This window comes from Lytechinus pictus, chromosome 8, assembly GCF_037042905.1.
Source record: "Lytechinus pictus isolate F3 Inbred chromosome 8, Lp3.0, whole genome shotgun sequence".
NCBI lineage: Eukaryota > Metazoa > Echinodermata > Echinoidea > Temnopleuroida > Toxopneustidae > Lytechinus > Lytechinus pictus.
The window spans coordinates 36,539,505-36,555,851 of record NC_087252.1 but is presented as its reverse complement, the minus strand read 5'-3'; the positions used below and the strand labels follow the sequence as shown (position 1 = coordinate 36,555,851).

At 35.7% G+C, this 16,347-nt stretch overlaps 1 protein-coding gene across 1 annotated transcript in view; it reads right to left on the bottom strand.

Annotated features, from left to right (window-relative positions):
- Positions 1-839: 839 nt before the first annotated feature.
- LOC129266142 (uncharacterized) overlaps positions 840-16,347 on the bottom strand; it is a 29,026-nt gene continuing 13,518 nt past the window's right edge. Inside the window, exons 4-7 of the mRNA XM_054903985.2 lie at positions 12,278-12,420; positions 10,111-10,401; positions 8,612-8,884; positions 840-2,635 (exon numbers count right to left, since the gene is read on the bottom strand). Coding sequence (XP_054759960.2) covers positions 2,487-2,635; positions 8,612-8,884; positions 10,111-10,401; positions 12,278-12,420 — 856 coding nt within the window. The 3' untranslated portion in view covers positions 840-2,486. The remainder of the gene's footprint in view (positions 2,636-8,611; positions 8,885-10,110; positions 10,402-12,277; positions 12,421-16,347) is intronic.

The window sequence follows — 16,347 nt, the reverse complement described above, 5'->3', positions numbered from 1 at the left end:
GATTGGCTATTTTGGGGTCTAATTTAGGGATACTAATTTATGTACTGTATTTTGCATTCATTTTTTTACTCCTACACAAACGATATGCCTCTAGCACACAATGTAATGGGCATTATGTTTTGCTTTCCCCAGAAATGGGGGATTAGATTCGAATTCCCGGGGGGACCACTTCCATTGATGAGTGGATACCAGGCACGACCATGCGGTTTCGAAAAGCACCCTAAACAAGGGAAGCAAGGCTTTTCCAGATTATGAAAATGCATCTCTTAACAAGTATTTAGCTTGTGAAACCCTACAAGTATTGAAAACATATCCTCCTTTTCAGTATTTTAAACATCGTTTTTGACACCCTTATAACGTTACATAGGCCTACACGTAACGTACTTGCCCACTTTTTCCCTTTTTACGCGTGGTCGCGCCTGGTATCCACTCTTCAATGGAAGTGGGCCCCCCGGGTGGCCTCTCGAGCTCTGGGAGGAACCAAAAGTGGCTTTGGAAAGTCGTCCTAAATCGGATAAATCGCTGTTACCATAGTAGCAACCAGAATTTTGCACACGAAACGCAGATTGAATGTTTCCGTTCCAGATGCGAAACGAAAAAAAATCTCATGTCACACAATTTGCATTGCAGGACAGAGCTTTACGACCATGACGACGGGCCAAAAAGTCTCTTCCAAAATCAACTACCGTCGCAAATAAGCGTTTGCGTTCTCCAACGAAAGGTCGGGAATGATGCAATTATGAATACCCACGCGATGCGTCCATTAGATACGAAGTGCGCGAAAATAAATTAGCGGCAAGCTAATAAAAATATGTGTTGATACAATAAAACAATGGAGTAATAATGAAACAGAGATGTAATAATGGAAGCAATAACGATAATAAATGAAACCTTAACAAACTATGAAATGCATTTTTAAATCATGAACATATATTTTTTTTTTTTTTCACAAGATATAAAGTTATAGATACCAGATAAAAATATATTATCCTTTTTTACAATAAGAAAAATAGTTACAAGCATGTAGTTTTCTGTGAACTGGGGTCGATATTCTGACTAAATTCACCAACCTGTTGGATTTACGTGGTTTTAGCCACGCCATTTCCTGTGATCCACAAATCCTCTCAAATGACTTGTTTGGTACAATGAAGGGTTGATTTTCTTTTAATTGTACATATTATCATACATTTAGGCGCGTAAGACAAGAAGATAAAGGCCTCGACTCTAGCGGCTAGTTATATATATGATATGTTGGGGGAATTTGATATCAGAAGAAAGGTGTAACCACACCAATACATGTTATTTTGCGATGATGTAAACTCAGAACAACTGTAAATATTTTGTCTTATTTTGTTTCCAAAGTAAAGAAATATATTCAACTAATGATTAATATGAATTCAATATATACATTAGTCATAAAAAGGCTTAAAACTAGAAAAATCGAACTATGTGATAATACATCCCTGCCAAAATTAAATTTGTGTGTAAAGAGCTAATAAATACTTCCTTCCATGTACATAAGACCTACCTATTAGTTAATCAATCACACAAATAATTTCGTTGTACCATTTCGTACTAGCAAAGTATTTCGCCGCACTCATTTGATAAAACTTATCGATTAAAACTGAGACATATTAGTAAATCGATGGTGTTATAATAATAGTTAGTTAGTTTTTTGTTTATGTTATTGTCGGTTTGTTATTTTTATGTTTCTGGGGATATGCAAATAAGCCAGTGAAAGTTTCTACTTACCCATGGCTGTATAATGATAAAGAACGTTTTCCCGTACGTGCAACGTAAGATCACACATGTGTGTATATGCTAAGTGGTGCAGGTGGTGGCTAACCATAATCTAACTTGTCTTGAGCTCTTCTTATTGCTTTGTTCAAGATGAAAAAAATTGCATCAATGCGTGCAACACAGTAGTTATCAACAAAACTACCCGCAGGATACATACACCGCGGTGTAGGACGAATTTAGCACCATCCACTAAGAGGATGAAAAATAAAAAGAGAAAGAAAAAAAACCGCTGGTTGTGGCTACGTGTTTATATTGTCGCAAAGATGCGCATGAGATATCCGCCAAAACCGTCGTACATCCTGCATGTACTTCTTACCTGGAACGCATAAACATTTGAAAATGTCACCGTAGAGTCATTGTTTGAAATGAAGCCGAGGTATGGGTTGTTCATATCGCGTGCCCTGCAAGTTTACGTTTGATTCATTAATCCTCAAATAGTCCGGGGACGACGCAGGCTGTTGTACGGCTGAGTGTGACCAAAACATTTAGACTTACGGACTGCCGAGGTGTGCTCGGTGTCGATTGCAGACTTTGATGCGCGTGCGTGCAATTGAGACGCACACAACGAGTTGTATGTGCGTGGGTCTAATCATGTTTGAAGGAGCAGAGTATTTGAAGTATGTGACCTACCGTCCATAATAATGGAAAGGAAGGACTCTATTGAACGATATATGGATATGAACGGCCTAGTTGAAGAGGGTTATGAGAAGTGCAACTGAAAAGACCAAGTGAACGAAAGTACACGAAGCTTTCGCGCCACCTCCGGAAGGGGGGTTTTCTTCCGGCGTAGTGCCAGATTGTGGACTGGTAGACGAAGAATCCGTGGTAGAAGCGTCTGAAATATAAAAAAAAAAATATTTGAAAATTGTTATATACAATATAAAAAAAAGGATTTACATCTTGAAATTGTGTTCCTTTATAAGCAATTTCAGGAGTTACCTCACTGATAGGACACAGTTCGTATCAGTGAATAATAGCAATTCGACTACTCTACCAATTACGTGTGGTGTCCCCCAGGGTAGCCTGCTAGGCCCACTTCTCTTCATTACTTACATCAATGATATTAAAAATACATCAAATTTACTTTCATTTATACTTTTTGCTGATGACTCCAATATTTTCTTTTCCCACGATGATATTAATCAACTCGTTAGAATCGTAAATTTCGAACTAACAAATGTTACAGATTGGATCAAGGCCAACAAACTTTCGCTTAATCACCAGAAGACAAACTACATGCTTTTCAGTAATAAAATCAATACTCTACCTGACAGTATTTTCTTTGACAATTTCGTTCTTAATAATGTTTCCACTACGAGATTCTTGGGTGTCCTTATTGACGACAAATTATCCTGGAAGCCTCATATCGATAGTATATGTAAAACAATTTCTAGAAACATTGGAATTATCAATAAACTCAAACATTTTCTCCCTTCCCGCACTTTGTTAACATTATATTACACCCTTATTCTACCATATATTAATTATGGAATTATTGCCTGGGGATGTGCAATACAAACACAACTAAATAGAATATTACTTCTCCAGAAAAAAGCTCTAAGAATAATTTTTCAAACACACTTTAGATCACATACTGATATCTTATTTTTTGAAAATAACATTCTTAAAGTAAGTGACATATATCTTTTCGAACTTAGTCAATTTATGTTCAAATTAAGCAAGGACGACCTCCCCGCCATTTTCTCTAATATGTTCCGTAAAAATGCATCCGTACACTGCTACCCAACAAGGCAACGACAATATTATCATCTTCCTTTAACAAGAACTCTATTTGCAAAGAATTCATTTGTCTTCTCCGGGCCTGCCTACTGGAACTCTCTGCCTCAAGATTTCAAAGAATCCCCCAACGTAAATATTTTTAAACGCAAACTGAAAAAAATGTTAATTCTGCAATACTCGCTGCAAACAGGTCAAGCTGTGAACAACTAATTTAATTATACTCGACTTTTGTGTACATGCGCCCATATTATGTACACAAGTCATGTATATTATTTGTTTTATTTTTTCTTCTTAAAATTGCAATTAGCCAAAGTACCTGCTCCTGCTGCCCGCCTTCTTCTTTCTTTCTACTTACTGTACTGCACCCCTCTTTCCCTCCTGTCTTCTCCCCCTCTCTTATAATATTGTAAAACTTAATATTCTCTCACACAATCCATCAGTTACGTTTTTGTCAAGTGCATAAAATTGTTTGTATTTATTTTTAAACAAAGTTATTATTTAGACCCAATATTTATTTGTTGTAATTTTGTAATGGAACTAAGAAAGGGGCTTGCCTCTTGTACAAGCTTTGCTTTTTTCGGCAAGTCCCTCCGTTTTACTTTAAATACAAATGTCATTTGAGATATCTTTATTTACTGAATTATGTTCCTTAAATTTATGAATATGTTATATAAATTATATTTTGTCTGGTAGTATTTTTGACCTTGCTATGTTATGTTCATCATATTATGTACAATTGTAAAACGGAAATAAATAAATCAAATAAATCAAATCAAATTTGCTTTATATACCACCCCACTGTCCAAGGCAAGCTATGTAATAAGTAGCATAACAGTAAAACAAAAGATGTTACAATTTAAGAGATAATCATGACAACCAATCAGGTGGAAATATAACAGGTTCATTGCTTGTGGGGAAATAAGCAGATCTTGCATACGTTGCAGAAACGTGATAATGAATTAAAAAAAAGATAATTGATAACTATTGGGACCTTAGGAGGTAATATGTATAGGCAGTTGTAGAATAACAGGCTAAAGATGAATGAAAGTAGTTGCAGTGAATACTGATTTCATTATAAATTCTGTATAATCACGGCTATTGTCTCCATATCAGTCTAGATCTAGATTTTGTGCAATTATGCAAATTGAACTTTGTGAAATTATGAAACCCAAGCTTGAAAAAATCAATCACACTGGAGATAGCCGACACAGATAAGAACACGTGGGACAGTGTATTTTTTTAGAGAACAAGACTGGACAATTTGCTAAAATATTATACCCACTTTCTCGTTTCTCAATAATAATACTATACATTATCTTCCAGAACCCCTTGGCATCCATTTTTTATTCATACATTCAGACACGTGGGTGGTCATTCGATTGGAATGTGTACGAATTTTGGCATTGTTATCATTACTGGTATTTATCTACAACGTTTAATGTTGTCATCAGGGTGACGCTACAGGGGTATGACTCTTCACATAACGAAAAAGTGAACACAAGTCTTGCTGTACTGTCAGTGGGAATCCTCAAATTAGCAGACATGCCTCAAAATGGCTGATTTTGTGGACAACCCTCAATTAGTTTCGTACACAAATCTTCAGATTTTCCCCTTTTTTTATATAGATATTTCCCATGACATACGCTATGCTCAGAATGAGGCAATATGCAATTTTAATGGTAATAGGGAAAATCTGAAAAATTGTCTACATAACAAATGGAAATTGATTCCCTTCTTGGGTTTTGGTTTCCTTTAAGTGACAGGACAGAGAGTCACAGCTCAGATTATTCTAGCAGGGAGCACCTTAGATCGTATCTAAGAAAAACAGCTCTATCGAGAGCTGTTTGATGGGTCTAGTCTCATCGGAAAATCACAACTCCGTGAAAGAAACGCCACACTGCAAAAACTCCGGTGTTGACTTAACACCAGCCCGGAATCTATATATGTTCACACCAGAGAAGTATTGAAACAACACCAGACTGGAATCAAACCGATGCTGTTTTGATACTTATTGGTGTTGTGTAAACACCTATCTGGTGTTAGGCCAAAACGAAACTGGTGTTGTTTAAAACTTCTCTGGTGTGGACATATATAGATTCCAGGTTGGTGTTAAAAATAGCACCAGTGCAGCAAACATTGCAGGAAACTTGCTGACATTGCCACTGATACTTGGAAATATGATAAAGCCGATCGCCGTCATCCTGGGAATGCTGTGAATGTAGGTGTCCAGACGGCGGAAACTACAGGAAATGCCAACTGGCAGACGAAATAGCTCTCAGGAGAGTGTGGGCACCATCTTTAACATCACTTGAATTAACGTCAGCCTCCTTTAACTTATGACTTACCAATAAGAATGCCTATATACACTAGAAGTCTACAACCCCTATAGAAAGTGTATCACCATCCTTGTCTCGAGACGAACGGATGGCGACGACAGTCAAAGCACATACATGTACACCCTCATTCACACACACACACAATATTCAACTCGCATGGATGCTATTCCTTAGTTCCATTCCTGTGAATAAATTTTAGGCCGGGTAAGTCTTGTTCGAGTATTTCGAAGATGGCATTGGCTTTGCTGACTTGATAAGAGTGAGTTGATACATAAAAGATTGATAATTTATCAAATGAGTGTGTTATACTAAGGTTAAATTGAAGACACAAAGGCTACATGTAAATTGGTATTCGTTACATAATGGTTTAACTAAAGTTTAATACAAAAATGAAGTTAAGTATACTTGTAAAGTCTGGAACCTACTGCATACAGACAGACTTTGACACGTTTGAAATTTCAGGAACAGACCCCTTAATAATAGTGATAATACATGCGGACTATATACAGCGCCAAATCCACCCTGTAGAATGCTCAAAGCGCATGTAAGAAAAAAAGGGTTTTAAGGAGAATGAAATTCTTGGAGCAAGTTAGCTTTTGTGAAAGCAGAAAAATCAAAGAATAAGATCAACAAAAGTTTTGAGTAAAATACGACTAGCAATAAAAGAGTTATGAGCATTTGAATGTCGAGATCACTAATGCTATGGAGATCCTCCCATTGGCAATGCGACCAAGATCTATGATGTCACAGATGAACAACCCTCCCCTTTTGGACACTGAAAATATACCCCAAAACATCTCTTTTTGCTCATTCTAATCATATGACAAACGATTCATCAATGATATAATAGTGTGAAACCTCTGTCCTCTCATAAAGAGAACACCTCACCTTGTGATAGACTCTATAAAAGTGAGAATATAAGTGAAATAAGTACTAAAGTAATGAGGGAGTTGTACGTGTGTGACATCACAGATCTTGGTCGCATTGCCAATGGGAGGATCTACATGGCATTACTGTTCTCAATATTCAAATGCTCATAACTTTCTTATTATTCATTCAAACTTCCTCAAACTTTCAACAATATGTTTCTTTTATTTTTCTCTTTGATATGGATTCAGCTGGTTTCAAGGGTTTCATTCTCCTTTAAGTACATTTTTGAAGGACTCAACAGACACACAATCCTTGATGGATTCAGGAAGTCTGTTCCATAGTATGGAACACCATGAGCACAGGATCACCCCCCCCCCCCCCATTTTCGAAACTTTTGGAACCAGAAGCAGACGAGATGTTGAAGAGCGTAGTGACCTGGTGGGTATGTAATAATTGTTAAAAAGAATATTGTATTGACGAGCTGATCCATGAATGCAATGAAAGGCAAGCAACACAATCTTAAAATTTTTCCGATCCTTGATAGGGAGCAAGTGCAGCGAATTCAGAATAGGGGTAATATGTGAGAATTTGAACAAAAGTGTATTGCAAAAATCAAGACGGGAGGAAATCAAGGCATGTACTTCTTTCTCAGTGGCAGACTTTGACAAGTATTTCCGAATGAAACCGATATTACGCAGTGTGTACCTATCTGATTTACAGATATTTGAGGAGACATAGTCATGTGTGAATCAAATATTACTCCGAGATTGCGAAAAGTATGAGACAAGTTGATCAAGTGTCAAGAAAATGAAAAGCAATCGACATCAATTTTGTTAAGCCGTATTTTCAAGCCGAACGTAAGAAATTCACCTTTTTCTAAATTCAATTTCAAAGAAGGGGTACGCATCCAGTCATGAACACACATCAGACATACATGATTGGAGTCGACGAATGGCATTTTCCGCTGCCATTTGAGTGGAATCGAAATAAATCATCAGTTGAATATCGTCAGCATAGATGCCATGATGAATCATAACTTGTTGCGATCCAATCAAATAGATAGAAAAAACGAGTCGGACCTCCCACAGAGCCCTGCGGCACGGCATTGGTCAGAGGTAAAGCAGCAGATTTACTACTTTTTACGCACATAATCTGTGAATGAAATTATATATGAATCGAACCACCTGAATGCATCACCTCTGACACCAAACAAACTCAATGTATTCAACATGATTGTATGGTTGTATTGACTAGTATTAATTAGGAAATTGCAATATAATTTCCCAATCTGAGAGACGTGCGTTTGATTTCCAGCCATGGAAATCTGTAGAGCAGAAAAAAGTCAAGTTTTTAATTACAATACATATGACCATGTCATAAGCAGTAGCCTCCGATTCATTATCACTTGTTCACATTGAACAGTTTCTGGAGTGAATTTGAACAGAATTCAATAAAACAACCATCAAAATCTGTGTATATGATACAAAGACTCGTGTTTCATATGAGTTTGGTAGAAAATATATAATTGCTGGCTGAGAAATTTGACAACAAATAATTATGTCATTTTACCGAAATGTGTGGACTTTATCCAATAAATTAGAAATACACTGTCCAACGAGTCCCTTTATGTGTTAATGATGATCTTTTGTGTAATCATTTCCATCCTACATTTCATGATTTCACAGAGTTTGGTTTATGCGAAAAAATAGACCTTTACATGTGATATGGTGGCAATTAACTATGATTTCAAGGACACTATAATGAAATCATAGTTTGCTACAATTCAGTGATAAACAATTCCTATCATTCTGTAGCAATGTCAATTGAAATAATCTTATAAATTAATAATTAATTGATTCACTGACCATCCGCTACGTCTCCAACTGTCAGCATGAAGTTGCAAATATCTGTATCTCCTTTCAAATCACTGGCTTCGTAGGAGATGTTGTAAACCCCCTCGCTGAAATTGCCTCCATTGGTTCCTGGTCCCAGAAATTCCAAGGTAGCACAGTTGGACCAAGCGTTCAAAGAAGGTTCAGTCCAGGAGACCTGTTGCGTACCGTTTGTCGAGTTGCTGGCGATGGGTACAGAGAAGTCCATAGGGCAATCCACAATGGAAACGGCCTCGGTATAATTATCTGTTAAAAATGTATATTACATGACTTCAGTCTGAATTGATACATTATCTTTTGGCGCTTTACTTACTAATCTAAATCACGAGACGGATTTTTTTTCTTCAGAAATTGAGTAGTTTGGTTGGCCGAGGATGGTTTGAGTGGTTCCATAACGTGAATCTATTTTTGTCATCCCCCTCTATTGGTAAATTGCCAATTCGTCTACTGCCAACTCATCCACTCACCAAATGGTCTACTTTCATTTAGTCTAATGCCATTCCGTCCATCAACATTTTGTCTAGGAACCATTTGGTCCAATAACTATGAAGTCCAATCATCACTTCGTCTAATCACCATTTCGTCTATGACAATTTCGTCTTATAACCAGTTGGTCTAATGTCCATGTCATTTTCATTCATTTTACACAATCAAGACTTAGTCCAATTAGACAAAATGGTATATGAACTAAATGGCTATTGGACCAACTGGTTATTAGACGATATGGTGATTAGACGAAATGGCAATTAGACCATGTGGATAGTGGATGAACTGATGGTAGACCAAATGTAGTAGACGAGTTGACAATTGGACGAATCGACATTAGACGAATTGAAAATAAACCCCTCTATGCTCTCTTGTTCAATCAGAATAACTTATTTAGATTTCGTTCATGGTTTTATATTATATATTATATACTACGTCGCCTGTTGACACACTTTGGGCTAGAGCCGCTAATAAAATATGTTTTAACTTAAAAAATGTGTTATAATGATATCTGACGAATTAGTTAGTGTATTCTTTTTCGAAAATGACAACAGAAATTCACACAAACATACATGACAGAAGAGATTCGTAGACGATGTGTAGAACACCGGTCGTGGAATTCCGTCGCCTTGTGGTTTTGCACTCTTAAATCAGAGCGATTTAAGGTGAATTAACAAAAGAACGGGCACGACCAACTCCTACTTTGTAGCAAAACCATGTTCTAACATGGGACATTGTTGCCATTATTTACGTCCATCTTTATGTGTAATATACATCCAGAAGTTCAACCTAGAAGTCACCAAATTATTGAAACGGCTAAGAAAATACCATTATCGGACATACACACGCAGAGACAAACAACAACTTAAAAACAATCATTTTGTGTGTCTTGAGTAATTACTCAAAAACTACTATCATATACTTGGAATGTCATTATATTCATACAATTGACTAATTATAAACAAGCAACGAAGCATGAATCTTACCATTGATGATCCGAATAGATGTTGGGTTAATCCTTTGGTTCATGGAGATGTTGGCGACAGAATAAGAAATCTGGATGTCATCATAAACCTCTAGGGAGGAGGACATTGTGTCGTATTCCACCAGCTTATTGGAACCGGATGTAATTCGTATAAAGAAGAGCTTGCTTCCATATTTCGCCAAGTCCAGTCTCGAAAGATATCGACCAGGCATTGTTCCGAGGGTCCGGATTTCATTGTTGAGCGTATCTGTGTAACCTAACACCTCGGAATCCTTGTAGTAATACAGACGGCCTAGTTAGAGCAATGGGGAGGATACATACAGAGTTGTATGATATATTATAAAATAGGTGTATTATTTCAAGCATCGCGATTGGCCAATACGCGTCACATGACATCCAACTTTTTTGGTGCATTGCACGGCAGTGCAAAAAGGTGTGCAACGAAAATTGACATTGCACGCTCAAACAGAACAGTGCGGTAGAAGTCCAACAAAAGTGTACTGTAACTTTTTAAGAATTTGTTTCTATGTTACTGTGTTGCACACACTGGGCACTCGCCGCCAGCGGCTCGGGCACAGTGCGGCACCTATCTAAAGAAACCTCGCGTGCTCTGCATTTCAACTAACGCATTCGGCCGCATGCATTATTATTGCCTCGTTACTACGTGGGTTCCTACTCAGAGTCAAAATTGTATTATGCATGAATAAAAATTCAAAAGATGTTTATTTTGTCACGACCCAGACGTAGGCTGTTTTAATTATCTATTTATTCATTTATTTATTACTTTTATTATTATTTCATTTTTTGCCGGGGGAAGGGTCGGAAGAAGGCCAGTCGAAAAAAAAAAGGTTTGAGTAGTGGCTATCTCGACAAAGTTACTCCATCGTCCCTTCTATCAATATACTTCTAGGAAGGGTTTTGGGTATCTTTTACTGAGATTAAGAACCCACGTCTGAATGAGGCTATATGTACATACAAAAAAAAAACAAGGTAATACAATTCTATTGGTCGGAGGATCATAAATAGCAAATGAATGGCTTGTTGGAAATGATCCTCAAAAACACACAAAACAAAACAGGATTATAATGATTATAGTGACAACAGCACCCCTAATCAAAGGTCGTTCCAAGGACCCTGCCTACCTTATGTAAATTTTCTACGACAAAGATGAAGAATTTTCAGATTATCAGTTTATCTCGACATGTTATCTTGCGCACAGGGATGCGACGTTTTTTACTTTACGCAATATTATAGCTCTAGCGTCATGCGTGCTCAGTGAAAGAAAATTCAAGAAAATTCACACGAAAAGATTCAACAGTTTTCAGAATACAGAATAAATTGTCACTCTAAAGACACCAAAATATATATTTTAATACGATTTTCACAATGCAGCGCCATTTGTGGGCCAGAAATGGCGCTGCATACTGTGGCTGCCGGGTCGAGGATGAATTGGGCAAAAACAATATTAGTAGTATTTCTAATTTCAAATTTCATTCAGAATGTTGAAAATATGCAGTCAAATGACGAAAACCTTATCAAACCCAATTTTTGTTTTATTACTTGAAATGATTTTGTCACCTTACCGGTCGAGGGGAATTCAATTCAATTCAAATTCAAATTTATTTATTTCACTTCCATCAATTGTACATACATGAATTGTATACCATATATAAACATAAATTTTCACAGTGAAAATTGATTTAAAATTTAAAGGATGGAAGATTATCGTATATGTCTGCAAATTATCAAATAAAATTTTAAAAAATCGTCGTGATTCCCCCGCTAAATTGCAATTTATAAGAACAAAGATTGAATTTTGATATTTTTGTCCAATGTCACACTTCGTCAGTTTTTTTTCAGGTAAACTTTGGGAAGCTTAAAGATGCCTTTGTGTTTTCTTAATACCAATTTGCTGAAAAGGGTCGATGAAACCGGCATACATTCGTAATTCCGAAGCTTCGTATTTCCGAAGGTTCGTTAATCCAAAAACGAAATAAGGTTCGTAATTCCGAAGGTTCGTTAGTCCGAAAACGAAATGAGGTTCGTAATTCGTAATTTGTTTTTGTGGGTGTTTTTTTATCTTTTTAATCTGAAAACTAATTCATGAAAATTCATTTTCAGATGCAACAGCGATAGATAAGCGCCTTGAGAATAAAACGGTGTCTTACTGGAAGGAGGTGTACTGCCACTAGTTAGGCACGTCTCGAATACGAACGCCTGTGCATAAAAGGGTTGAAGGACCTTCGTGGTTCTTGCAGATATGTCATAGACTCCCAACATATTCGACATCGGCGATGTGTAGTAAAGAAACCTGAATTGAAAAATATAAAATAAAATGTAATTTGCTTCGGAGTTTAATTATCATGGGCAATTATTTTGGTAGATATTTAAGAAGTACACGCACACACACTCCTAAACATAACACACCTTAAAACGCTCAGGAATAAGTGGGAAAGATCCAGCTTTCGCCTGTAGATTGGACGGAAAATATTTTTTATATATGTGCACATCGATCGCTAACAGGTTGTTTTGGGTTAATGTTTTTAAGGGTTACACTTCGTAATTCCGAAGGTTCGTAATTCCGAAGGTTCTTTATTCCGAAGGTTCGTAATTCCGAAACACGCAAATTGCCTATACCTCGATGTTCGTTAATCCGAAAACGTAAAAGGGTTCGTTAATCCGAACATTTGTGGCGTTATTCCGAAGGTTCGTTATTCCGAAGGTTCGATAATCCGAAAACGAAATAAGGTTCGTTGTTGCAAATGTTCGTTAATCCGAAAACGAAATAAGGTTCGTTGTTCCGAAGGTTCGTTAGTCCGAAAACGAAATGAGGCTCGTTAATCATTAGTTTTCGGACTAACGAACCTTCGGAATTACGAACCTCATTTCGTTTTCGGACTAACGAACCTTCGGAATTACGAACCTCATTTCGTTTTCGGACTATCGAACCTTCGGAATTACGAACCTTCGGAAATACGAACCTTCGGAATAACGAATCTTCGGAATATCCGAACCTTCGGAATAACGAAGCTTCGGAATTACATGAACGAATGTATGCGGTTTTTTAGCTGGTAGTCCAACCTAAAGACTTTCAAAGTAAATTTGATGGTTTATTCTTTAAACAAATATGATAAGGTATGCCTATCTCATGTGGCCTAAATAAATAATGCAAGCGCGAAGTGAGATTCTTGTTTTTTTTTTCAATATACTTAATTACCTTAAAAGGGACTAACTAAGAACTGTTTGTAGTGAAGTACAAATAGGATACAAATCCCACTGATAAAATAATGCGAGTTTGAAGCGCGAGAAGAAGATTCCTGATATTCCGTGATATTTCGACCTTAAAGGGGATGGTCGGGGCTGAAGATATTTCTATCTAAATAAATGGAGTAAACTCACTGAGCAAGATGCTGATAATTTCTTCAAAATCGAACAACAAATAACAAAGTTATTGGATTTTAAAAATGATCAATATTTTGTGAAAACAGTTATATGCACATTATCGTGAATATTCATTAGGTGGGCTGATGATGTCATATTTCCACTTTCCTTTTTTCTTATGTTATTACATGAAATCATAATTGATTCATTTTTTATACATGTGTAAATAATATGTCTCCATCAAGATGAAATAAGTTTCGGCAATAACTAACTAATAGCTAATCAGTTGTCAATCTAATTCTTATAGTTCTTGGTATAAAAAATTGAATAAACCTAATTTCATAAGAAATACATAAGAACAAGTGGGGATATGACATCATCAACCCATAATGAATATTCGTGAAGACATGCCAAGAACTGTTTCACAAGAATAATGCGAATCTTTAAAATTGAATAACTTCTTTATTTGGTATCCAATTTTGATCAAATTTTCAACATTTTGCTTTGTGAATTGGATTTTACTATATTTGTTTAGATATAAATATCTCCAGCCTGGACCATCCCTTTAAGTTACACCTACCATTGTTGCCTTCATCCATTCCTTTCACAATATATATATATATATATATATTTATTTATTTATTTATATTTATATATATATATGCATGTATATTATGTTGGGGTTTTAAGAGAATACCTTCCATCTCACAAGGGACAATACTATAATCGAACTCCGAACGTCGACCAACACTTTGCATTGTTAGTATACGAAGGTCCCCTTGTTCAGATTTGTGACCACCGCTCTCTCAGAGTACTGTTTTCACAAAATCATGACCCAAAAAATACGAAGGGTACAACACCTATTTTATCTAAGTTTTGTAGTTTAGATATACATGCACGAAATCAGCTTTGATGAAAGGTTTTTTTTTCATCAGTTTTTTTTGCTTGCAAACGTTTGGTTAGTCTTTAAAAAAATGAAAAAAAAAAGAAGAAAAAAAAAGAGACCAAATGTTTGACCCCACGATTGACCATTGACCAGTCTTTCAAAACCACATTTTTTCTAAAAAATTAGTGTTTTTTATACCCTTTACGAGTGCTCGCGCGGCCCGCGTCCAAAATGAAAAAAAAAACATCCCCCTTAAACGCATTTTTTTTTTGGTCACGCATCAATATATTTGACCCCCCCCCCTGTTACACCCACAAATGTAATAATCGCCCACAAATGTAATAACACTTTACCTACAATCGTAATGACGCCCACAAATGTAATAACACTTTACCCACAAATGTAATAATTTTACCCTTAAATGTAATAATGGACTTTACCCACAAATGTAATGATTTTTGATCGCCAACAAATGTAATAATGACTTTACCCACAAATGTAATAAATTTGAAGGGATTTTTGGCAAATCCGTTCTAAACTAAAATCCTATAGTAATGCGTTCATATAGCACAAAAGTGCAAAGTCTTTTTTCCAGACCAAGTTAATTAAGAAATTATAATATATGTCCAAAGTCTTTTTTTCCAGACCCGGTTGTTTAAAAAATTATAATATAATTCCAAACTAAGAAACGATAATGATATTCCAGTGGAATAAAAATGAGAATCGAGCTTAGTCTTTTCTCCAGACCCAGTTAATAAAAATGGTGGTAATAATGACTTTGTTGTTGTTTTAATCCATACGGCGCGTATTGTGAATACATGCGCTAAGAGTAAATTGAGAATAAAGCATAGTTTTTTTTTTCCAGACCCGGTAACTAAAAACTAAAACCCTATAGTAATGCTTTCATATAGCACAAAATGCAAAATCTTTTTTCCAGACCCAGTTAATTCAAAAATTATAATAGAAGTCCAAAGTCTTTATTCCAGACCTGGTTGTTTAAAAAATTATAAGTCCATTTTTTTTTTATTCCAGACCCGGTTATTTCAAAATAACAAATCATAAAAAAGATATACATGTATAATTATAATAATAAAACAAAGCCAAACAATCTTATTGCTGTTGAATAACATGGAAATATTGCGTAGTCTTCCCTCCAGACCTACTTATTTCAAAATTACCAATCATTTTTAAAGAGTCAACAAGTAACAAAGACCCCCACTATCTTATTTATGTTAAATAACATGGAAATATAGCAAATGTGAAATAATGAATAGTAATTAAAAAAATCAAAGACCCAACGATCTTATAAATGTTGAACAAAATGTAAATATAGCACAGTCTTTTCTCCAGACCAAGTTATAAAAAGTATTTCAAAAACAAAACAACAACAACAATTAAAAACAGACCCAGCAATTTTACAACATTGAATAGCATCGAAATATGGTGCAGTCTTTGTTCCAGCCCCAGTTATTTCAAAATAGCAAATCATAAAGAACAATATTATCAAAGACCCCACAATCTCAATGATGTTGACTAACTTTAAAATAAAGCGTAGTCTTCTTCAAGACCCAGTTATTTTAAAATAACAAGTCATAAAAAAAGATATATAATTATAATAATAAAACAAAGGCCTTACAATCTTATTGCTGTTGAATAACATGGAAAAATGGGTAGTCTTTCTTCCAGACCCATTTATTTCAAAATTACAAATCATTTTTTGAAGAGTCAACAAGTAACAAAGACCCACGATCCTACTTATGTTGAATAACATGGAAATATAGCGTAGTCTTTCCTCCAGACCCAGTTATAAAAATCATTAGAAACACAACACCAAAACAAAGACTCTGCAATCTTATCAAAATTAAATAGCATGGAAATAGGGTGTAGTCTTTGCTCCAGACCTAGTAATTTCAAAATAGGAAATTATAAGAAACAATAAAAACAAACAATATTGACAAAGACCCCACAATA